General features: G+C 42.3%; 1 protein-coding gene across 2 annotated transcripts in view; it reads right to left on the bottom strand.

The window, feature by feature from the left end:
* Positions 1–25,813, bottom strand: part of LOC143437992 (zinc finger protein OBI1-like) — a 35,905-nt gene extending 10,092 nt beyond the window's left edge. The window contains exons 1-4 of one of the 2 annotated variants that reach the window (XM_076923393.1): positions 25,611–25,813; positions 18,746–18,853; positions 9,418–9,544; positions 4,311–4,403 (exon numbers count right to left, since the gene is read on the bottom strand). In XM_076923393.1, the coding sequence (XP_076779508.1) occupies positions 4,311–4,403; positions 9,418–9,451 (127 nt within the window). In that variant the 5' untranslated portion in view covers positions 9,452–9,544; positions 18,746–18,853; positions 25,611–25,813. The remainder of the gene's footprint in view (positions 1–4,310; positions 4,404–9,417; positions 9,545–18,745; positions 18,854–25,610) is intronic. The other variant, XM_076923392.1, reaches the window with a different exon arrangement.
* Between the last annotated feature and the right edge of the window lie 467 nt (positions 25,814–26,280).

Genomic DNA, 26,280 nt, shown 5'->3' with positions numbered 1-26,280 from the left:
CAGACAGACAGACACACACACACACACACACACACACACACACACACACACACACACACAGGTCTTGATTTATCAAATGAAAACCTCAGTGCAAGGCATGGGATACCTCCCTATGAGTTATTGCTCACTGAGTCCCCAGAGGCACCCCAAGCAACACAACCTGTTGACTTGACCCTTGGTTGCACACTATAACTAGCTGGTAGGACCCTGCTACTGGAGACGCTATTCACTGTAGATGTGGACATACAGAGATCAACCTTAGCTGGGTAGGAATCTCTGTCTCTGTTGGGGAGCTTACACAGTGCCAGAAAATGTTATTCAGGATTCCAGGGGAGGAAAGGCATCAGAGTCTCACTCAGTGCTAGACCCTGCATATTACAATACCGACCTTCCTGATGAGATGTGCCTACAGGCAAAACAGTGGTAGTGATGGGTTAAGGGGATAACCAGCCATGTTTTTGCCTGGATATGAGGCTTGCTTCACAGGAAGTATTTTATTTCTACTACTATAAACCTGATCAAAAGCCCATAACTGTAAGTGTAATACATTTCTTTTAAAAAGATTGAAACAGTAGTGAAAAATCCAATCAAGAGAAGTTCAGAATCAGATGGATTCAGTGTGGAGTTCTCCCATCTCTTTAAAGAAGATCTGACAACAGTGCTTTCCTCACCCTTTTCTGTAAAGGAAGAGGAACACTGCTGTTGTGGATTGCTCTGGTGCTGTTTGTATTTTGATGTTAATTTTACTTCCTCAAGAGGGGCTGCCCTGACAGGAGTGGATCCTGTACTCAGGTGATTTCATGTGAACATCTCCCCATTTTAACTGATCAAATAAATAAAGCCTAGAGCCTGTGATTGGGCAGTGGAGAGGTTTTAGAGAAGGGGAAGAGAGGAAGGAGGAGAGGAGACAAGGAGACTGGGAGACAGAGGAAGATGGAGCAGAACCATGTGACCCAGAAAAGCCACAGGTAACAAGGGATCTCGTAGCTGGGGATAGAGTGGTGCAGTGGTAAATCTGCCCAATCTAGGTGTGCAGCTTATAAATATTGCATCTGAGTTGTGTGCTGTTTGTATGGGCTTATTGGGGTTGGAGTTTTACTGCAACACACAACACCCAACTCATCCTGAGACTCAGACCCTGTCCTAATACCCAAACCTGGTAAAGAGATAAGAAAATGATAGGACAATTTTCCTTATGGCCACAGATGCAAACTTCCACAATAATTCTTGGAAACTCAATTCGAGAGCACATTAAGGAGATCACACACACAAACTGAATACCAGCACGTAAACAACCCAGATACAGGCATAGAACATAAGACAACTGCCAGCCTCTCCATGCCCATGGGAAGAACAGGCAATAAACAGTGGCGAATAAAGTTAAATGAATAATGAAAGAATGAACTAAAGGAAGGAGGGAGAGAAAGGGATACAAGAGAGAATGGAAGTTAAATAACACAGGGAAAGGCCAGGCATGGTGGCACATGCCTTTAATCCCAGCACCCACTGGGGAGGCAGAGGTAGGCAGAACTCTGTGAGTCTAAGGGCAGCCTGGTCTGCATAGTGAGACCAGGGAAGCCAGGGCCACCATAGAGTGGCATGTCTCAAAAATAAAATGAAGTAAAAGAAAATGCAGGTCCCCCCAAAAAGCATGTATGGGAGAAAGCATATAAGTTAAAAGCAGTTAATTTAGAACTTAATATAAGTTAGTATTTATAAGTTTATGTATATTTATATTATTTTATTATATCAATTATATATAAAATATATAGCATTATATTATAATATAAAAATATAAGTTAAAAAGAACTTGCATCGTAAGAACAAAACACATAAAAATAGAGGTACAAGGAGTCTGAAAATAAAATAGAAGACTGAGAAAATGAATGTAAACAGTAATATTAATTACCCAGCAAAAATAAAATAGGTCATAGAAGGAACTGGTGAAGCTTTGAATCTAATGTTGCCTTCAGCAGCAAGGGTGGAGGCTAAAGTTCTGCCTGGAGTCTAATATCACCGGGGGTCTTTATCACCTTATCAGATGGTACTGGGTGCTGCATGTTGGGTACTGGATGCTGGGTTCTGGGTGCTGACAAAGAGCTGGGCCCTTATGTTGTAAGTGACAGGGCTGCATTTCATTTTGAAATTTTCCTGTTTTCATAAAAAGAGTCACTGATAACCTCAGCAAACTTCGTGGTACGTGTGCCAGACAGGATCCCACTTGCTCCAGAGGTTATTTTGTGCATGGAGGGAAGGTGATGTCTACTTGAGTCTGACTGAGCCTTTGGACTGTGGAAGTCTAAAGCCTGCTGATTGCAGTTTGAGTCTTGCTATTATTCTCTGAGGAAATCCAGAAATGATTGGGGGCTCAGCCTAGCACAGGGAGAAAGACCAGCAGACACTCTCTACCCTCTGAATTCACTCTGTCTTACGCGTCTCAGTGATTTGGCACCAGACCCTGCTAACCAATACAACTGTGTCTTTTCCTGCATAGAAACCCTGCAAGTGTGTTCAGCACCTCCTCGTTTTGTGATTATTTCCAACTTTTAGGCTCCAAGAACAAACAGCCCAGTCTAAAATAACAGGACCACTCTAAAGGTGGCAGCTGTTTCTAGCATCCCAAGAAATATGGAGAAATGCAAAGGACTTCTCCACCCACGATAGTCTGCAGTAAAAAAAAAAAAAAGTCAGACAAAACCACCTCAAGGGATGGAGTGGTCACAGAACTCACTAGTGGAGGAATGTGGATCCACCAGCAACAGGGCTCCCTGTAATCTCCAGGCCAGACTGTGGGTGTGGCTTTAGGTTTCCCTTGCTCTCAGGGGCTGAGGTTGGACCTGAGTGTCTCCCATGTTTGTCTACTTTGCCTTTATGTTTTTCTGTCTTTCAGCTATCCCCACAACATCTGCCTAATCAGAAGGGTTTGTTGTCTCTCTCAGAATATATTCTCTTCTTTGTTACATGCTGGTCTTCCCATTCCCAAATTAGTAAAACCTTCTGACTGTCACTTTCTTCCTGAACCGCTGATTCATTCTTTTCTTGTTTTCTTAAAAATTCCACAGGTAACTGCAATGATAACTGTATCTTAAAACTTTAAAATGGTAGGCCACTGTTTTTCACATTTGTATATCTAAGTTAACCAAGGTCACCGGTTTTTATTGCTGGGATAAAACACCATAAGCAAGAGCAGCCTGTGGAGGGAGGGGTTTGTTTGCTCTACACATCTTGCTCACACTCCATCACTGATGGAAACCAGGACAGGAAATCAAAGCAGGAACCTGGAGGCCCGATCTGAAGCATAGACTGTGGGGGAGCACTTGCTCCACATGGCTTGCTCAACCTGCTCTATCAGAGCAGCTACAGCCACCTGCCCAGGGGTGGCACCCCACACAGTAGGCCGAGGCCTCCCCAAATCAATCACTAATTAAGAAAATCACACACAGGCTTGGCCACAAACAATTGTGACCGTGGCCTATGTTGATGACAAAAAGGTAGCTCTCCCAACCATGATGCAGTGCTTAGTTGATACGTAAGTAACTCACTGGATGCTGGCTCACTGGATGCTCTTAAAATATAACTCCTGTTCTGTCCTCTCCTCTTGCTAAAAAAAAGATGATACATTTGTGTAATCATTATTGCCACCCAAACAATTACAAAGACAACAACCTGTGCGACGATCAAGGAGAAAGAACCAAATAAATAAATAAGTATAAAAGAAAAAGTCGATGAACGCCTAATAAAAATTAGTCTATGAAAAGGAGGAAAAGACAAGTGAGGGGTGGGGTGGGGGTGGGGTGGGGTGTAACTCAGCTGCCAGAGCGCTCTTTTAGAATATCTAAAGCCCTGGGTTTCATCCTTAGCGCTTCAAAACAAGAAAATAGAAAAATAGGGAAAGCACGAGAAGTCCCACAGAGCAGTAGAGAGGCAAAAGCAAGGTATCTTCTTTTCTTTTACTTTTTTTGGTTTTTCGAGACAGGGTTTCTCTGTTAGCCTTGGCTGTCCTGGAACTCACTCTGTAGACCAGGCTGGCCTTGAACTCAGAAATCCGCCTGCCTCTGCCTCCCAAGTGCTGGGATTAAAGGTGTGCGCCACCACTGCCCTCAAGGTATCTTCAACAACCACCACCAAACCAAAACAGGGAACGCGTTAGACAAGAGACCCCAATTTAGAAAGTTTATAAAATGAGTGTCTGACTCACGAGCCCACCCTGTCTAGAGCTGGCTTTGCTAAAAGTTGGTGAAAACATTGAAACATGACTGACGGGTGAGGAACTCCTCCTTGCTGACTCTTGCCCAACAGTGTTGACTAACCTGGTCGGCACTGCTCTGTGGCCTCTGCAACACCCCAAGGTTCAAATCCTTCTTCCAACTTGGAGATCAACTCAGGTTTGGTGAAACAGTGCCCTGTAAATGGGAAATAATAAAATATTTGTACCAAAGTGTTAGGTCAGGTTTATGGACAAGAGACAACAGTCCTATTTTTAGGGTCTTTGCCACAATGGGTGAATTAGAACTTGCGTTAGAGAGGGTTTACATCACAGTCTTCACTTGCTGAGGTATCACTCGTCTGTGGGATTGAATTGTATAATACAATCCAATGCAATGAAGTAACAAAACCTGGAAGAAACAGAAATGAAGAAAAACAAAACAAAACAAACAAGCAAGCAAAAAATCCAAAACAAGAGACATTGGTGCGATGGTTTGTATATGCTCGGCCCAGGGAGTGGCACTATTAGAAGGTGTGGCCCTGTTGGAATAGGTGCATCACTGTGGGCATGGGCTTCATCCTAGCTGCCTAGAATCGAGTATTCTGCTAGCAACCTTCAGATGAAGATGTAGAACTCTCAGCTACTTCTGCACCATGCCTGCCTGGATGCTGCCATGATCCTACCTTAGTGATAATGGACTGAACCTCTGAACCTGTGAGCCAGCCTCAATTAAATGTTGTCCTTATAAGAGATACCTTGATATTGTTGTTCTTCCTATGGGTTGCAAACCCCTTCAGTCCTTTCTCTTAACTCCTCCATTGAAGACCCCATGCTCAGTCCAATGGTTGGCTGTGAGCATCAGCCTCTTTATTTTCCAGGCTCTGAAAGAGCCTCTCAGGAGACAACAATATCAGGCTCCTGTCAGCATGCACTGACATATTGCATATTGGCATCTGCAATAGTGTCTGGGTTTAGTGTCTATATGTGGGATGGAGCTCCAGGTGGGGCAGTTTCTGGATGGCCTTTCCTTCAGTCTTTGTTCCATACTTTGTCTCTATATTTCCTGCCATGAGTATTTTGTTTCCCCTTCTAAGAAGGACTAAAGCATCCATACTTTGGTCTTCCTTCTTCTTGAGCTTCATGTGGTCTGTAAATTGTATCTTGGGTATAACAACAATATCAGCCAACCAGACCCCCAAGAGCTCCCAGAAACTAAACCACCAATCAAAGATTACACATGAAGTGTCCCATGGCTCCAGCCACATATGTAGCAGAGGATGGCCTTGTCAGACATCAATGGAAGGAGAGGCCTTTGGTCTTGGGAAGGCTCCATGCCCCAGTGTAGGGGAATGCCAGGGCAGAGAGGCAGGAGTAGGTGGGTGGATAGGTGAGCACCCTCATAGAAGCAGAGGGAGGGAAAATGGGATAGGAGGTTTCCAGAGGGGAAACCGGAAAAGTGGATAACATTTGAAATGTAAATAAATATTTACATTCAATTTTTTTATCCAATAAAAAAATTGGGAAAAAAAAAGAGTAGCCTTGGTCATGGTGTCTGTTTACAGCAGTGAAACCCTAGTAAGACAATTGGAATGATAACTCATGATCTTTAAGAGAAATGGAGAAGGTAGATAGTGACCACAATGAGGACTAGCCAGAAGTTTTGGAAGTAGAGGTCTCAATTCATGAGATAATAGAAGAATGCATTATCTTGATGGATGCAACCACAGAACTTCTCAGTCAGGAGAAGGAATTTCAGGCAATTTAAAAATAACCCATTCAGGTTTACAAAACTGAAAGAAATATAAAGAATGATAAGGCTGTTGATGGACATGTACTGTGGAGAAAGCAAGCGTTTCATCATGGTGTTCCAGAAGGAAAAGGGACATCAACACAGAAATTCAATGTAAGAATTTTATGTATAAGAAGATGCATATGTCCAGACTGAGGATGCTGAAGAACTCCTATAAGACTGGGCCAGGAATAATTTTGAGTCATATTAGAGTCAAACAAACAAAATTCCATGGCCAAAATACTAAAATATACTAGAGAAAAACCTATACTAATTTATAAAACACCATTGAAGTAGTGTGGTGGTTTGAATGAGAATGACACCCACACTCCCATACGCTCATGTATTTGAATATTTAGCTTCCAGTTGTTGGAACTGTTTGGGAAGAACTAGGAGGTGTGGCCTTGTTGGAGGAAATGTGTCACTACAGGTGGGCTTTCAGGTTTCTTTTCTTTTTTTAAAGATTTATTTATATATTTATTTCATGCACATGGGTATACTGTCTCTGTCTTCAGACACACCAGAAGGTGGCATCAGATCCCATTACAGATGGTTTTGAGCCACCATGTGGTTGCTGGGAATTGAACCTCTGGAAGAGCAGCCAGTGCTCTTAACCACTGAGCCATCTCTCCAGCCCGGCTTTCAGGTTTCTAAAGCCTGTGGCGGGCCCAGTTCTCGTTCTCTCTCTCTCTCTCTCTCTCTCTCTCTCTCTCTCTCTCTCTCTCTCTCTCTCTCTCTCTCTCTCTCTCTCCCTCTCTCCCTCCCCCTCTCTCTCTGTCTCCCACCCTCCCTCTCCCCCTTCCGATCTTTCCCCTCTCTCTCCCACTTTTGGACAAGATATAAGCGTTTAGCTACTGCTCTAGTGCCATTCCTGCCTGCATGCTTGCTACTATGCCCCCTGCCACGATGGTTACAGACTTACCCTTGGAAACTATAAATAAGGAAGCCCAAAATCATATGCTTTGTTTTTTAAGTGAACTTGATCATGGAGTCTCCTCATAGCAATAGAAAAGTAAGACAAATCAGCTGTAGCCTTACAGACTGACACTATAGTGATTTAAAAAGCTGGTGTGGACACAGCAAACTACAGACTAATAAGACCTTAGTTCTCAACAAGACAGAAAATTAAGTAGAACGGAAGGAATATATAAAGATTATAAACAATGATTCTATTTTTGATTTATTTATCTTAGGAGTGTTTTTCCTACATGTACATCTGTGTATCATGTGTGTGCCTAGTGCCCTTGGAGGTCAGAAGATGACATTGGATTCCTTGGAACTGGAGTTATGGGTGGTTGTGAGCCACAGTGTATGTGCGAGAAATCGAATCCGGGTCCTCTGCAAGAACAAACAAGTGCTTTTAACCATTTAGCCATTTCTTCCAGCCCCTAAACCATGGTTCTCTGTCATTTGTTCCAGGGATACAATTTTCATGTTATGGAAATTCACAGCATCACCCTATCAACAGAATGAAGAATGAGAAGCCGTGTGAGCACCGCCATCCATGCATAAGAAAGACATGAGGAAAGTCAACATCCTATCTTCACGAAACTCAATAGTTAGCAGAAAGTCTATATTTCTATACTATAGCAGTGACACAGAACAAACCCACAGTCCATGGATCAATGATGAGGAAAACCAGAATTTATTTCCTCTAAGTTCTCAAACAAGACAAAGATGCACTTTTCAACCCTCATCTTCAATATGAGTACAGAAATGGAAGACACAATAGTAGAGTAAGAGAAATAAATAAAAGCAATCAAGACCGGAAGGGTAACTTCAAAATTGTCCTTTTTTGTAGGTTAAGTGATTTTTTACACAGAAGAGAAACAAAAAATTAAAAAAATATAAATAAAAATAAAAACAGTTGGAATAGTTGAATTAGTTCACCAAAGGTACAGAATACAAAGCAAAAACACCCAAATCTGAAATTATATGCTTGCTAAGAACTAAATTCAGAATCCAATCTGCAATAGCTATACAGTATTTAAAAATTTTTTAAAATCATTTATGTTTGTGTGTGCTCTGTGTGTAGACGATCGTGGAGGCCAGAGGAGGGAGTCGGGTACTTGCTCTCAGAGGGAGTTTACAGGCAATTGTGAACCATCTGATGTGGGTGCTGAGAATTGACCACATTCGTGGATTAAAAGAAAACTGTGAGTATCTCCAACTAATCAAGGTGATTTACAGATTTAATGAAATTCCCATTTCAATACCAATCATATTGTTCGCAAAACTGAAAAAAAAAATACTGTCCTAAACAATCATAAGATCTAAAACTGTGAAAGCAACTTTAAACAAAAAGAAAAAACTTAGAGTCATTCTAATACATGCCTCCAAAACATACTCCAAAGATAAAATAGTTCAAATAGTCTGGACTCAGCATAAAAAGAGACAAACACCAGCGGAACAAAAGGCAGAATAGAATTAAGAAGGCAGATAGAGCTCCGTATGTAGAGAATGTTACCCTCTGGGTCTGCCTCCCCTCCCCAAGTGTTAGGATACAGGCAGGTACCACCATCCATTAGGTACCACCATCCATGCCTGGTTTAAGACCTTCAGTCTTGTGTTCATTATGGTATTGTTCACAAAACAAAAATATGTGATCAATGTTGATGTTCATCAACCCAGGACTATTAAAAAATATAAGATGTAGTATATATAGAAATGAAATATTTTCTATTAAAATAAGTGAAGATGTTGTCCCATGACAGAAGGGGAGAGTGTTACAAGTATAGTACAGCTAGTTTCTCTGTGAATATTTGTCACCATCTTGAAGCAAGAGAGCTGTGGTCTACAGGAGACACGGGCCCATTAATGGCAATAGAATGGAGTGACCCATACAGCAGCAGACTATGATAAAAGTCTATGATAATAGTCATAGATGTTAACATTCTCTCTTTAGACGGTCATTAACACAAGACGTGAAATTCCAATAATGGCTCTCTCCCGCTCAACTGTATGTACTCTTAGTAAACAGACTTTGAAGCTCTGGCAAAGTAGAACAGACATTTCTTCCATCAGCTGCCACTTATTTGGGGTGGTCAGGGTTTCTTCTATGTCTCCCCAGGAAAGCCACAATACATAAGTGAAATATATCAGGTTTAAAGAAAAACTAAGAAGGAAAAAAAAAAGAGAGATGGTGCTGCGTGTCGTCATGACACTTGAAAGCTGGATCAAAGACGTAAAAGACAGTATGGTGGTTACAACATGTGGAAAACGAGTAGGGGGAGTGGGCTCGTTAGTACATCCTGGGTACAGTGAAAGGAGGAGTAGTTTCTGATGTTGTATGGCCCCAGTACTACGTGTCCATTAAAAAATGTATAATACCTACTGGTATGAAAAGATCACAGTGATTGTCATCCTTATCAGCAAAGAAGAAAGTAACTGCTAATGAGGGCTGCAGAGGGCTCGGACTCACCCAACCACACCAGGCTCCTGTAGTTCTCCAGCATCACGTCCCTGTACAGGGTCCTCTGAGCAGCATCCAGCTCCTGCCATTCCTGCCAAGTGAAGTCCACGGCTACGTCCTCAAACGACACCAACCCCTGCAACGACACACTGCTCGTTAACCCAAGGCCTTAGCCTTGAGAACACAAGATCAGAGGGAAAATGTATTTGTGTCACACGCTCACACACACTGACACACACACACATACACACACACACCACCCCTCCTCACTACTGGCTTGTTAGTGTTTAATAAAAAGGTACAGCTTAATTTATATTCAGTATTATGTGACAAAGACAACTGACTGTAAATATCCTACTCCTGGTTTTGTCCATCTGTAATCCCAGTACTGGGGAGTGGAGAGTGGTGGATCCTGAGAGCTTGCTATCCAGCCAGCCGAGGTGAAGTGGTGGGCATTTCATTAAATGAAAGACTATCTCTCAGGAAAACAAAATGAAGAATGATAAAGACACCTAATGTCTACCTCTGGTTCTATAAATGTATGTCTGTGCTTGAACATTTGTGTGTATGTAACACACACACACACACACACACACACCACCTAATAGTCTATATAAATATGATCATAAAAATAAAATCAAACAATGAAAAGAGAAACAACCCAATGAAAAGGCCTATGTTAGGCCGGGCAGTGGTGGCGCACGCCTTTAATCCCAGCACTTGGGAGGTAGAGGCAGGTGGATTTCTGAGTTCGAGGCCAGCCTAGTCTACCGAGTGAGTTCCAGGACAGCCAAGGCTATACAGAGAAACCCTGTCTGGAAAAAAAGAAAAGAAAAGAAAAGGCCTATGTTGGGGCTGGAGCACAGGACTATGGTACACTGTATGCCATACATGTTTCTTCCAGTCACAGACAGTCTGAATGAACACCCACATATGTTTCAAGTCTCTCTCCAAGACATGAATGAGTTGACAGACTTTTGTATAATCAGAACCTGTGAAGACTCTCCCCATTAAATATTAGGGGGAAGCAGAGGCACATCTGGGCATAAATTCTGACTTGGACAATGTGCCATGTCATTGAGAAATGACTCTAGTAAATAACACCAGAAGATTTGGAAAATGCATATGGCACCCTATCTATGTAGGCATTTAGGTCTAGGCAAGCATGAGTCTACTTAGACCACAGAATGAACTCATGGGTGTGTGGGGGCTTACAAGTTCTCTCTTTAGCTTCAACTCCTGGGAGCAGGGAAGAGAAAACTCAATTCATCTCTGAAAGATATATATTAGCACAGTCTATTAATTTCTAAGCTGATAATTAAGCTTTTATACAGCCTTCCCCAGAGAGTTAACACAGTGAAGGTCAGCAGGTCTCTGACAGCTTGCCTGGGAATACTGCATATCCTGAGCTCTCTCCACTGCCTATCACACTGACATCTCCCAGATCCTCCAGTTCCTCCACGATGGAATTTGCCATGCACTGAGTGACTCAACTTTAACACATTTTATTTGAGGAAATATATGTCAAATCTCCAAGCTCTGTCAGCAAAGGCATCTGGACATGGGCAAATTACATTGGATCCTAGAAATATAAATGTCCTAGGTGGACATACACTACTTCCATGGTCTCAAACCTCCAGCTTGAACACAGGGATGGGTGGGAAGCCACAGGTCCTCACTTATTCCCAGAAGAACATTTAAGTACATTTTTCCAGTTTCTAATTAGCATTCTGGCCTCTTAAACATTTCCACTGTGGAACACATACATCCCAGAGCACACTGCAGAACCCCTATGGCCTGAGCTCAATGGTCAATGCTATGATTATAACCCTAACAGACACAAATGTCTTTGAGAGGGAACTTGTGTGGCAAGAAGGAAACCTGATGGCATTTAGAATTAATGCATTGGCTAGAGAGATTGCTCAGCAAATAAGAGTGCTGGCAGCTCTTCCAGAGGACCTGGATTTGGTTCCCAGCACTTGTATGATGGCTCACAATCACCTGCAGGGTATCTGGTACTTCTAAGGACAGGCTGTCATGTTTGGAGATGAAACATAATGGGAAAAGGTGTGTATGCCCATCTAAGATCCAGAGAGGTTTGGCACCTTAAGGCTGAGTCATGGATAACAATACTTCTAAAAGTATATATATTTTAAACATTTTCAATGACCTCTATCCTTCTTGTCCTTGGGCCTCTATTGAAATACTCATCCAGTGCCTCCATTTGGCTATATATTTAACTACCAAAACAAATTTGACCCAGATAAGCTAAAGAGAAAAAGGCACCTTTACTTATTTTCTTACAAAATAGCTTGGTTACAACATAAATCAGATGAACTAGAGCGATGGCTGTTTAGTGGAAGCCTTACTTACACTGTAGTACAATGAGACTTACTTTATGAGAGAGAAATGGTCAGAGATTGCATACGTACAAGCCTTCATGGTCTCTTACCAAGAACTCTTAGTTTACAAAGGAGCACAGAAAGAAGAGACTCCAGTATGAGCCCTGACATAGTGAATGTCTACTCCTGAGAAGTCCATGTGTGTTAGGGAGAATGACAGTCACCTCTGCTTACCCTCTTTCCTCTTACGCTGTACCAACATGAAGGCTTAGAATGTCATCAGACAAACACCTGAGAGCCACAACAGAAACTTATCTGCTTTGTGGTAACCTTACTAGGGATGTTTCTACCATGTGTCTTAAAGTGTCCATGTAGAAAAAGTTACAAAGGGCTGTCACTACGCGGGGACACGTATGTGTTCACAGGACGTGGTCACTCATACCTCGCTCTAAAACAAATCATCTCATCTTCCCTTTGATGTAAGAGCTCTATCTTTGCAACTGTGGTTTTGGTACCTAAACATGGTGCCCAGGGACAATGCACTTGTACCAGGGAAGTCACATGGCTTTCCCTCGAGAGGATGGTCCAACTCTGAAAATACAGGCTGCTTGTTATACTCACGTACAGAAAGCTAACTGAATGAGTTCTGGTAGACAGCACAGGAAAATTCATACACTGAGGGAATAAAGCTAAAGATATGACCTAGGACATCTCACAGGGCTCCTTTCGACCTCTAACTGGGGACCTACTGTCTGAGAAAAGGCGTTTGGTGTCTTTGCTTTCATATTTACCATCAAAGCCAACTTTGCTCTGCAAATCAGAAAATGTTCTTCTTGGGGACCAGCTCTTACCTATGCCCTCCAGCCAGCTGGACAGGAACCTGTATCTTTTATTTATTTGATCCCTAAGAGAGATAATTGTTTCTAACAATGAATATTTAACTGTTCCGTTAGCATTAACTGTCTTGGCTAAAGGAGCTACACCACTCATGTTGTTGCTCAGACGGCAACAGGCCCAGTCTGTAGCTGGAGAAAATGACGGACTTGACAACCCAAAGAGAGGACTTGGACCTACAGAGTGTGGAGTAGAAGACAGGGGGTCCTGGGTACCTGTTTACAAACAGCTCTGTCTCTTAGCTCAGGACACCGGCCACACACTTACCATTCCCAGGGCATCCCTTTTCCCCCCTTATATTTTCCTACCTGTATGTCACAGGATGACAATGGTTGCGATAGAACTTTGTGATCTTCCTGAACAGAGATGGACTGTGGTGAAAGATCCCCAAATGGCAGACAAACAAGATGATGGGTCAAACAAAAACTCCAGCAAGACAGACTATCAACACCCACTCTCTAACTGTGCCTAATTGGACATTTATCATGGCCATAACCAGGACCTCATGTCTCACTCTCTCAGACCCTGAATGACAGAGGATGGCACCAACCCATGGATGAATGAAACCAGAATGGCAAGTTGTTATCCACGGGTGTTTTAAGGCAGAGCTTTCTGTGGAAGAATCTAGCTCCCCATTGGATATTTGCATTCATATCAGCTCATGGAAAAGTGTGTGTGTGTGTGTGTGTGTGTGTGTGTGTGTGTGTGTGTGTGTGTGTGTGTATAATATATGATGCCGATAAAATAAAAAGGCAGAAGTGTAATTTTATTGATTTATGAAATTTTCTTTCTTTCTTTTTTTTTGAGACAGAGTTTCTCTGTGTCTCAGTGACTGACTTGGAACTCATTCTGTAGACCAGGTTAGCCTTGAACTCAGAGATCCACCTGCCTCTGCCTCCAGAGTGCTGAGATGAAAGGTATGTGGCATTACGGCCTGGTATAAATGTTTTAAGAAGATATTTCCCCCAGCACTTAGGAGATAGATTAAGGTGAATCTCTGAGTTGAGGTCTACCTGGTCTATTCAACAATGTTTCAGGCCAGCCAGGAAAACACAGAAACAGATTTTTTTAAAATTATATTATTTATATGTGTTTGTCTGCATTTCTGTGTGCCACATGCAGGCTGGGTACCCACAGAGGCCAGAAGATGGCCTCTGTTGCTGGAATTGCAGATGGTCCTGAACTATCATGGGAACTAAAACCTAGTCCTCTTCAAGATCAGCAGATGTTCTTAAACTCTGAGCCATTTCTCCAGCCCACTTAATAAAAGTTTTTTTAAGTGAGCGATCAGAACATAGTCCAGGGATGGAGCTGTGTGAAGAAAATTTAGAGTGTTTGTGAGAACAATCCAAGAAAATAGAACAAGAGTCTACTGACCTGTGGGATTGTTCATGGAATATGTTTTTGTGTCCCTCCCAGGTGTAGAGGATAGAAGTGGATTTGCTTCAGATTACCCACTGGCACTTGCTATTATTATTCAGAATGTTTATGGCCTGAACTCATATGATCTTTACCCACATGACCTTTCTTCACCCTAAAAGTATAAATTTTCTGATGCTCTAAATAAAGGTAGTGACTGAATGAGTCTTTTGTCTGTCTTATTCTTTGGCTCCATTCTTTCAGGTCCCATCACCTCTGGAGCAATGACAGTGGGCCATGGAGTTGGTTCCGTGAATAAAGGCACCTGCCACTGTGTCACTACTGTAGTTCAATGCCCAGAACTCACAAGCTGAAAGATGAGAATTGACTCCTGCAAGTTGTCTGACCTCCACATATGTACTGTTGGATGTTTGTGTGTCCTTGTGTGCAACTACTGTGCACAACCACTGTGGTGGTTTGAATAAGAATGGTCCCACAGGTATTTATTTATTTATTTATTTATTTATTTATTTATTTATGAGACAGGGTTTCTCTGTGTAGTCCTGGCTGTCCTGAAACTCATTCTGTAGACCAGGATGGCCTCAAACTCAGAAACCCACCTGCCTCTGCCTCCCAAGTGCTGGGATTAAAGGCGTGCGCCACCACTGCCGGCCAGACTTATATTTAAATACTGAGTCATCAGGGAGGGCCAATAATTGAGAAGGAGTGGGGGTGGCTTTGTTAGCGTAGGCGTGACCTTGTTGGAGGAAGTGTGTTACTGGGGGTAGGCTTTGATGCTTCAAAAGCCCAAGCTAGGCTTGCTCTTCTTGCAGCTTCCAAATCTGGATGTAGAACTCTCAGCTATTCTCCATCCTCATGTCTGACTGCATGTCACCATCCTTTCCATGATGATAAAGGATTCACCCTCTGAAACTGTAAGCCAGCCCCAATTAAATGCTTTCTTTTATAAGACTTGCCTTGGTCATGGCGTCTCTTCACAGCAATAAAACAATGACTAAGACAACCATTAAATAAATGTAAATATTTAAATGAATTAAAAACGTTGATGTATATTCATGTTGCATTATAAGAGGTTTAACAAAGACATCTTAATGCAAGTCTATCATGTAATTTGATGGCACACTCCCTGCCGTCCCCTTTCTCCCTCCTCCACTATTCTGATTCTACAGTCTTGCTGCTTACTTTCATGTCATTTATGTGCATACAGATTCCATGTATCTCCATAGAATTTAAGATATATAGTGAGAAAATATGATATTTGTCTGAGTCAAACTTAGTTCATTTCATATGATGATCTCCAGTTATACCCATTTTCTTGAAGAAGAAAAACAACCTTAATTTTGAATAAAACACGCATACTTTTTTATCCAGTCATCTGTTTGAAATCCAGGCTAATTCTGTAAGTTGTCTAGTCTGCAATAAACAGACACACGAGTGTTTTTGGATATACATCCAGTAGTGATATATCTGGGTCAAAGAACTACTTGAAATATTTTGGAGACTCTCCATACTGACTTCCACTGGCTGGAATAATTTGTATTCCCATCAGTGTTGTATAAGGGCCCCACCTTGTACTCCCAGCTTACCCAGCTTACCCAGCATCTATCTGTTTTCTTAATGGTAGTCTAACTTGGGTGAGGTGGAATCTCACTGTACTTTCCCAGTGGCTTAAGGTTTTTCAATAGTCTTTACATATTTACTGACCATCTGTATTTCTTTTTTCAAGAATTAATTTTTTTTCTGAGACAGATTCTCTACATAACTCTGGCTGTCCTGAAACTCACTATGTAGACCAGGTTGCCCTTGAACTCACAGAGATCCATCTGCCTCTGCATCCCAAGTTCTGGGATTAAAGACTGTTAAGCTGGAACCCCTGGTCATCCCTCACACAAGCTAGGAAACCCCATCTGCCCTCCTTCCTCTAACCCCTCCAGCACAGAGAAAACTCCCCGACCCATTTGAAAAATCTAACAAACAAACAAACAAAAAAATAAAACACTGACCCAAGTGTAAAAAAAAAATAAAAAATAAATAAATAAATAAATAAAACACTGGGCTAACGTCATCATTCTGCATCTAGACTGCCCACCCAGGAACTCAGTTTTTGACCATGTATGAACTCAATCCCAGATCCTAGCTGGCACGCCAGCCATCACTCCTTGCCTAAACTCTATAAAAGCCTCTTGCTTTAGCCCTGACTTGTAACTCTACTGACCTCCATTTGTGAGATCAGTGAACCCAGAGCCTCTTCCTAATAAACCTGCCTTTATCTACCGTTCTGTATCTACAACACCAAGGGAGAGAAAAAGCTTGCCAAGCTGTGTCACTTGTAGTTATTTTTCTGAGACTCATGCAGGTTATGTTGACTTGGTACTTGCTATCTAGTAGAGGACAGCCTTGTACTACATTTTTTTTTGTTGTTGTGTGTATTTAGGGCAGAGATGCACATATGTGCACCATGGTCCCTGTGTGGAGATCAGAGAACAGCCCTGTGGAGTTGATTCCTTCCTTCCTTCCATTTTTTTTTGGGGGGGGGTGGGGGTGGTTCGAGAAAGGGTTTCTCTGTGTAGTCCTGGCTGTCCTGGAACTCACTCTGTAGACCAGGCTGGCCTCGAACTCAGAAATCTGCCTGCCTCTGCCTCCCAAGTGCCGGGATTAAAGGCGTGCGCCACCACTGCCCGGCTCTAATACATTTTTGTGTTGGTTTAAACTTAGGCCATCAGGCTTTTGGGTGAGCACCTTTACCTCCTGGACCCTCTCACTGGCTCTGTGTCCTTTATATGTTCTAGACAGTAGTCCTGTCAGCTGTATAGCTAAAAGGGGCTTATTTCATTTGTAGGCTGTGTCTTACTTCCACAATTGTTTCTTTTGTTGTAAAGTTTAAATTTTTTTCAAGCCTTTTGCCAACTTTTGGCTTTTAGTTTCTGAGCAATCAGTCACTCTCTCAGTGTCTGTCTCTATGCCTGTATCCTCACATGTTTCTCATTTCATTCTTAATTGATTTGGGGGGCAGGCACAGGGTGAGGTTATAGACATACTTTTCTTCTACATTCGTGTGGATAGTTTTCCCAGTACCATTTGTTAAAGAGGGTTGTATTTTCTCCAGCTTTTTAAAACATTGATTTTATTTATTTTTTATCCTTATCAAAGATTAGGTGCCTGAGGACATATGGGTTTATTTCTGGGCCCTCTAGTCTATTCCAGGGATCTACATGAGTGTTTTAAGTTAGCACCTCGTGATACATTTTCCATCTCTCTCTCTTGTTCAACTTGCTAACCTTCCTCCTTCTAGATCAGGAAAACAGCAGTGAGAGATAACCATAGCACAGCCTGAATGCTATGCTGTGTTGAAAACAAATCAATCCATCATTTAAAATTTTTAATTACATTTATTTATGCATTTATCTGTAAGAAGGAAGGGTGTGCACGGGCCATGTACACATGTGGATGTCAGAAGACAAGTGGCGGGAATTGGTCCCTTCTTCTACCATGTGGGTCCCAGGGATCAAATTCAGGCCATCAGACTTTCCAGCAAGTATCTTTACCTGCTGAGCCATCTTACTAACCTGGTCCATTATCTTTGAAGCAAGAATCATGCAAGTTCTCATCACATGGACAGAATGAAGTGAGATTCTTTGGTGAGGATGTAACATGAATGACCTCCAACCCAGTTCTGGACAGAATACTCGTTTCCCTCTGAAACCCCATGAGCTTCGTCTCCATAGTCCACATTTTTCTCAGTACGCAAATGGCTCACTGAGCTCTGCTTATAGGATTCTAGGACTTCCCTAGTCTACAAGTCTTCTTCAACATTTTAATCACAACCTGTTCAGAGCATGCAATAGACACATACCTGAATGTGTGTATTTCTGGAAATGGTGGTCCCACTACTGTTATTGGTTTCTGTCATGGCTATTATTTCATTACTACAATAAGTTAGTTATCTGACAAATCAGCTTAAGGAAGGAAGTTTATTTCACAGTTTGAGTGTCAGACCATATGACAGGGAAGGCATGGTAGCAGGAGTATGAAGTCGAGGGTCACACTACGTCGACAGTCTGGAAGCCCAGGACAAACGGATGCTTATGTGCTCACTGTCTCCTTTTTGATTCAGTATGGGACCCCAGCCTATAAAATAATGACGCTCACCTCCAGGGTGTATCTTCCGATCTCAGTTTAAACCTCTCTCTCGGATAAAAACCCTCACAGACATACTCAGAAGTTTGTCTTCTACATTCCATCAAGTAAGCAAGCAAAAATAACCATTATCACAAACAGATCTGTAATAGCCTAACAGCATCTATAGTTGGAAATAACTTTTTAGCTTGAACTGAATTAATGTAGATATGTTTGTGACATTTGCTATTGCATAATCCATTCATTATGTCTCCTTGTTAAAAATTACCAGTAATCTAGCTTGCATGAGATACAATTAGAAGAAAGGATGAAAGATGTTAGGTTTCATAGTTACTGTGTGTTGACTGATAGGTGTCATAAGGGCTACAATGACATGCTTGTAATATATTTTTAATACTTTACCCTGCTAATCAAAAGTATTGTTGTGTGCTGCATTGCATTTTAGTCAATAACACAAAGAATATTATAATAGCTCTATAAGACAATGTTAACGCAAAACTCTCAAACTGAAGTTATGTGATGGCTATTCTCAGTTGTCAACTCAATATCTGGAATGAACTACGATTCAGAAATGAAGGGCACACCTGTGATCCAGATCTTGAGGCTGCAAGGCACAGGATTTTGATCTGGATCTTGAAGCACAGTGGCCATGAAAAGCTTAGGTCCAGGTCAGGTGATACACATCTTTAATCCTGGAGACAGAGGCAAGCAGATCTCTGAGTTCAGGGCCATCCTGGGACACAGCAAATTCCAAGTAAAGACTAGTTTAAGTCCAGGCATGGTAGTGCACAGCTTTCATCTGGGTCATCCCTTCTGCTGGCGGCCTACATAAGGACAATGGAAGAAGGAAGTCTTCCTTTTCTGTCACCTGCCTGCACTTACTTTCCAGCACATCTGTTGGGACCCACTTCTTCAGGATCCCAGCTTATACAGAAGACCAGCTGAAACACCTAGCCTTGTGGGACTGAGCAACTACTAGATTCCTGGACTTCCCATTCACAGCTGCCCATTGTTGGGTTAGTTGGACTGCAGACTGTAAATCATTCCAATAAATTCCCTTAATATAGAGAGGCATTCCATACATTCTGTGACTCTAGAGAACCCTGACTAATACAGGTTATAAAGTTATGCAACAGTACCAAGTATGAAATTCTCTGCACACATTCAAACCCTCGTATTCAGAAGGAGCTGTGGGAAGACACTGACCAGGATCAACTTTGTTGCAAGGATCAGATTCTGCTGACATGGAAATGTGGCTGGCAGGAGCTATTTATAGTCCACAGAAGGAAGATGGATCTGTCTGTAGACTGACCTTCCCTGCATTCATTCTACAGGAACAGGGAAATTTGAACTGTCCAATCAGGTGCTTTGCTGCAAGAAAGGGGGTGGGAGTAAGAAGGGCTACTGGGATAAAGTACATGAGTATGTGTGACTGTGTTATAGTTGGGACAGTTACATGATGTGGCCCTTACAAAGTTCATTGGCTGTGCAGTATCCTGTACCCAGCTGTAACCTATATGACAGTCATTGGAGGACAGCAAGAAACCATCAAGCAGGACACGGTGAATTTGGACCAGGAAGTCCTGAAGTGTAGATGCATATGCCACTGAAACCTGCATAACTAGCACTTATCACCTGGGCATCCCTTGTCTAGAGCCCAGTTTCACAGCTGCCCACTCATCCCCTGGCTTCTGCCCATTTGTGGTATGGTTTTGGATCTAGGCTCTTGTCTGAATGGTGTCCTGGGATTTGGGCCCCCTTCAGACATGTCCGTGTCCACATGCCCACAACTCCCCAAACTTTGGAGTGACAAAAGGAGCAGGACAATCAGGTAATGTGTGGGCTTAGCGCATAGGACTGTCCACACCTTAAAGAGAATAAAAAGTACTTTATTCCGAGTTAAAACTTAGTGGCTGTGTCTTAGCAACACGGATTAAGGTAGAAGTGGTTACATGAACTTTGATGGTCACAAAACAAAGTCATAGATGAAGGCATTACTAAACACAGTGGTGTAGCTATCAGGTAAGCAGCTGTATCAGTTACTTCTCTGCTGCTATGATAAAATATCATGACGGAAAGCAAACTAAGGAAGAGTTTGTTTTGGCTTACGGTTTAAGAGGAATGAGAGCTCATCATAACAGGGAAAGCATGGTACGGTGGTAGAAGCAGGAAACTAGATCATCACACTTTTATCCATACACAGGGAACAGAGGGAGAAAAGTGGGACAAAGCTGTAAATTCTCAAGGCCTGCCCAGTGATGCACTTCCTCCAGCAATGCTGTACCTCATAGAAGTTCAAAACAGCACAACCACCCGGGGACCAAGTGTTCAAATACAGGAGCCTGTGGGGGACATTCCTCATGTAAATCAACACAATGAATTAGAGCAAAGTGGGCACCCTTTTAGCATAAACCACAGACACTATCTGTAGTTATCTTTGGGTGGTGGGAGCCAGTGGTCTGCTAAACTAACCCATTCCAAACATTTTACCTGTTACAAAAGGCATCCATTTTTGACACAGATAGTAGTAATTATGTGTTCCTTGTGATAGTTCACTAAGCTATATAATTTTGAAGTTTGTCACTTCTTTCTTTTGTTCAAAGAAATGTTTAATACATAAAATATGATGGGCTGAAGCATTAAAAGGAGGACCTGTATGAAGACACTATAAAACACGGTGGGGTAGTGGGTACGCTAATTCTGCTGGCTACAGTGCAGGGGTTATGAGTGTAAGCATGCCAGTAAACAAAAATATATGTAAATCAAGTCAATTATAAGCCAATAAATTTAAAAAGAGAGAAGATACAGCCAATTCCAGTGTTAAAAACGAAGCACACAATCTTCATTAGAGACAAACAATATTAGGTAAAACAACGAAGAGACTAAGAATTCACTGCCTAATCTCTGATCTCAATAATGAAAAAAATTGCTTAAAAATAAAAAAACGATGGGGCTGACAAGATGACAAGATGTCTTCTTTGGTAGAGACAAAGGCTTGACACCAAGGCCGATGACCTCAGTTTGATCTCCAAGACCCATAAAATGGAAGGAGAAAGTGACTCCTGAACATTTTCTTCTGAAATCCACATAGTCTGTCTCACTCATTCACTCACTCATGCATACAAAAATAAGTAAATAAATGCAACTTTCAAAAAAAAGGGGGGGGGGGCTGGAGAGAAAAATTTAAAAAAAAAATCCAAAAGTAAAGAAAAAAGTTAAGAGATATCGAAAGGAACATATTACAGAGGAGGTCAGTTATTCTAGGTAACTTTAATATGAACGAGTTCAATGTTAATTTGGATTATATATTTGAATTCATATCTCACATCATAATGGGGACACTCTATGAGAAATCATTCTGACATTTTGTAAACATTACTGAGTAAACTTATACAAACCTCAGTTCCATGTCAGGGCCATTGTCATATGTGAATCTACTATGATCACCACACCTTGATGTGTCACATGACTCTCTATATTATAAAGCTGTAGCTTATAAACTTGGCAATAAGATGAATAGAACTGTGGATATGAAGACAGAGCCCTTAAATAAATTCATGTCTTTTTAGATCATGGATGGCAGAAATTGGACTACACAGCAATAAAGAAATACTCCTTTTCCTATGAAAAGTACAGCAGCAGCAGAGGATCAGAATGGCTACAAATATCTGTGAACCCTTTCCTCATACCACGTAAGAAGTCATTTCCACAGATATTAAGTATATAAATCTAAAAGCACACTAAGACATTCAAAAGGTGTTATGGGAAATGGAGTGGTTTCTTTAATTGTACACAAAGCTATATTTTAAAAAGAAAAACATACTCATAATTTAAATTATACTGAAATAACTGTATTCATCAAATAAAACAAAAGGTAAAAAGATGAAGTGGCCCAGTGGGAGAAATCAATTGTCTTACAAACATCTAATCACTTTTAATAAGGAAGGAAAAAATAGAGACCTAGGAAGAAAAATAGGCAAGAGATTTGAAACGCTGTTTTACATAGTAGGTATGTACATGTTCAGTAAGTCTGAAATATGTAGAACACATTTAGAAATGAGAAAAAAAGACCCATAAAACAAAATAACGAGATAGACAGACTATTAACGAACACCTGGAATTACTGAGCACAAACTCCAGGTGGAGTGGAAGTTGTTCCTTTGGAGAAAGTGGCTTTCACAGAGACAACATATTCTCTGTCACGGGTCGTACTCTATGTCATGATAACACCGGAGACACAGAAATAATCAAAGAGCTGAAATCCTGGGAGGTGGGGGCAAGAGAAGATATACTCAGGAGATGACAAACAATGATGTGTCCTACACGCCAATCACACTCGGGATCTTTGATGTGTGGGTTAATGATGAAGCCTGGGCTAAGTTTTGCATAGATATTATATGCATGTGATATTTAACTTGGACACAAAATTTGGAAAGAAAATAGGCAGTACTTAGGAGAAACTAAAAATTCAGAGGCACATAGAAAGACTAAGCTTCATATACCATTTGTGCTGAAAAGTTTAGAAATAGAACCATTTTCCCCTGTTAGTTAATATTATCATATCAAAATTTCAACATGCCTAACTCTTTTTTTTAAAGATTTATTTATTTATGTATATGAGTACACTGTAGCTGTCTTCAGACACACCAGAAGAAGGCATCAGATCCCATTACAGATGGTTGTGAGCCACCATGTGGTTGCTGGGAATTGAACTCAGGACCTCTGGAAGAGCAGTCAGTGCTCTTAACTGCTGAGCCATCTCTCCAGCCCAACATGCCTAACTCTTAATAGAGGGGAAAAAAGCACAAAACCCTGGAAAATTTCTGGAAGATTCAATATATGCATGAGTAAATGCATAATACACATTGTGTGTGTGTGCATGTGTGTATCCACAGTATATATGAAATTAACCTAGAATAAGAGCGATAGGATTGGCTATTAATATATGATAGTAACATATACTATGTTGCTCTAATGCTGTAATAACAAAGTCCAAGTTATCCCAATATAAGTAAAATATGTTGATGGATTTATATGGGTGTGAGATTTGTATTAAGAGCAACAAAAAGGCATATATCAATCCAACCATATAAAAAACATTATTGGTTAGTAGGAAAAAAATAATAAAAGAGTAAAGTTTGGCATCCAGAATGGATGCTCAGGACTTCCTAGGCTCCCTGCCCTACCCCAGTTCACCCCAACAACAAGGCCCACCGGTCTCTCCTGGAATGAGTTTGAATACACACCCTGTGTCTCAGTTTTAATGTATTCCATTTTAATTAATTAATCCTAATTCTCTGAACACTGGAAGCAGAAAAGACTGGGTCTATGCAAATAGCCATGAACCCCAGGAAAAACCAACTTAGGTTTAGCCCATTTAGACGCATGTGTTTGGATGCTTGGCCATAAGGGAGTGGCACTGTTAGGAAGTGTGTCAGTATGGGGTTGGGCTTTTGAGGTCTCCTATGCTCAAGCTCTGCCCAGTGTGGAAGTAGTTCCTTTATGCTGCCTGTGGATTAAGATGTAGTGCGTGAGCTCCGAGTCTGCTTGCATGTTGCCATGCTTCCCACCATGATGATAATGGTCCTGTGAAACTGTAAGCCAGCCCTAACTCAATGTTAGGCAGGCACACAAGCACCCCCTTGGCCCTCAACTCCCAGCATTAATGAAGAAAAGTGTTAAAAGTCACAGACCCATGTGACCCCAAAAAGAGGCTTTGAATGCTCTCCCAGTGGCTACTTGAATCCCACCAGGGATTGGCTGTTCCAAACAGCAGACCTCCTGTAGCTTCAGCACAGAATAAATATTATCAAAACAGTGCCAGACATGGAAACAACTCAAGTTCCTTTTAGATGACAGTGTACCAGGACCTTCCTTCCAGCAGCAGGACATCTGGGTGCTCCCCTGAAAGGCTGCACCCCCACACCTCAAAAATCCTCCTAGAGGAGGACAGGACACAGTACCCTAGAATAAGAACAGTAAGAATGGCTATCATTACAGGACACTGGAACAAAGTTTGTAATTCAAATACTGTGATAAAATAGTTCACGCGTCCCAATGCTACAAATATCATCTATGGATGGATAGACATGGATCAAAGGATTGTATCATTAAGAGCAACACAAAGGGATTTCAGTATAACACATGGAAATAGAATTACTAATTAATCAGAAATTAATTACTAGGGAATAGAAAACACACACAACCAGCAGCAAATCAAACAGTGGACCTCTTGGCAGCCTTATGAAACCTTGGCACTTCCTTCACACTCTCCCATAGCTCACCTGACATTTCAGGTCTACTCAGTGTTGCTAAATACCTAAGAGACGGGAGACCAGAGACTGAACGATTATAGGCATTTGGGTTCAGGCAGTTCAGAAACCTATCACCTGGAAAAGACATGGGGTTGGGGATGAGGACATCTCACAGTTCCCATGGGGAAAGTAGACAAGAGTATTCTCATAAGCTGTCCTGGCCTTGAGTGGGGGAAAAAAGGGACAAAAGACACAGTGTTTTTAAAACAAGGACTCAAGGGTTTCTTCTCTGCTTTACTCTCCTGAAATATTCACACAGAAACATCCTTGGGACTAGAGAGACTGCTCAGCAGTTAAGAGCAGTTGCTGCTCTTCCAGAGGACCTGGGGCTTGGTTCCCAGCACCCACATCAGGCAACTCACAGCCTGCTGTAACTTCACTTCAGGGGAATCAAGGACACGCCCTCTTCTGGCACTGTCCTCATTTGGTGCACGTATACACACACACACACACACACACGCACACGCACACGCACACGCACACGCACACGCACACAGACACACTAAGGGAAAAAAAGAAATCCATTTTCCTGGTACCTGGAAGAAAATAAAACACTCTCCTTTTTTTTGAAAAAAAAAATTGTGTTCGGGATATACTGTAAGGAAAATACATCATGAGGAACAGATGGGAGCCTTTCAATGCAGCGGCTCTGCGGAGCGCCTGTAAGCCCAGGACCATACAAAGAGTGAAAGGGTTAATTTTCGTGTTGGGAGGTGGGCGGGGATGTGGGAGAACTGGTGGTCAGGCTCCAGTGGAGCTGGCCTAGGTTCTGGATTTGCGATCCTGTTCCCACACGTTTGTGTTCGGACTAGGTGTGCCACGGAGAGAACGAACGGGCTGCGGATTCTAGAGAACTCAGTTCCTTTCGTGAATGACCGTCACAGTCAGAGACTCGCCCCTGCTGATCCATCAAGTCCTCGCCACTCATGATCCGGAGCAAACAGGCAGCCAGAGCACAGCTGCTCAGAGAAGGCTCCAGAGCCCGCTGCAGTCGCCTCCTCTGGAAGGACAGGACGCCCAGGCTCGAGCAACCCCACAGCCCAGGGGATCCCACGAGGCCTCACCGCAGACCCCGCTCTGCCACAGCGCTTCCCGCTCGCGCACCATCACCTCTGGGCGCCACACGCACACTCACCATGTCTACTTCTAGGGGACGCTGGCGTCTTCTTACCATCGCCCAGCACCCACAGTGTCACCGCGCCACCAAAGCTGCGCAGCCGCTTCCGTGGCAGCGGACACGGATTCCAACATGGAGGTTCCCAGACAAAGGCTGGGCGACAGCCTAAGCCCGCCCCCTCCCTCCGTTTGTGCGTCTGATTGGACACGCCTTGAGACCAAGGCCTCTGATTGGACAGAGCCCCCCCCCCCCCGCATCTCTGGTTCTGCCCCCTGAGTGACATTAGGTGGCGCCTACACACAGCTAAAGGAGCCCAGGATGACAGGTTCTTAGCTGCAGCTGTTGGAGACTCTGGCTCCTGTGCTGGACTTTAGTCACTTCTGTAGGAGGCCTGACCCTCGATCTCTTTCAGCTATGGGGTAGGGACGGCTGCCTCGAGTCCTGTCGCGTATATGCACACAGACCAGCCTCGGTTAAAACCTTGTGCCTTCGGGTTCTTACACATTGCCTTTAGCCTGCTAAAGTCCTCTTCGGACCACAGCTCACATTTGCATTTAACTTTATTCATAAAGTCATATGTGATTATGAATCAAATATGTGTATATGTATATTTGTCAAATATACAAACGGGAAGAAGATGTCCGTCTTCAAAATCATTCTGACTTTTCTGAAATCTCTCCATTAGCTT

The sequence above is a fragment of the Arvicanthis niloticus genome, chromosome 24 (assembly GCF_011762505.2).
Source record: "Arvicanthis niloticus isolate mArvNil1 chromosome 24, mArvNil1.pat.X, whole genome shotgun sequence".
Taxonomy (NCBI): domain Eukaryota; kingdom Metazoa; phylum Chordata; class Mammalia; order Rodentia; family Muridae; genus Arvicanthis; species Arvicanthis niloticus.
This window is presented reverse-complemented; position numbering and strand designations above follow the sequence as displayed.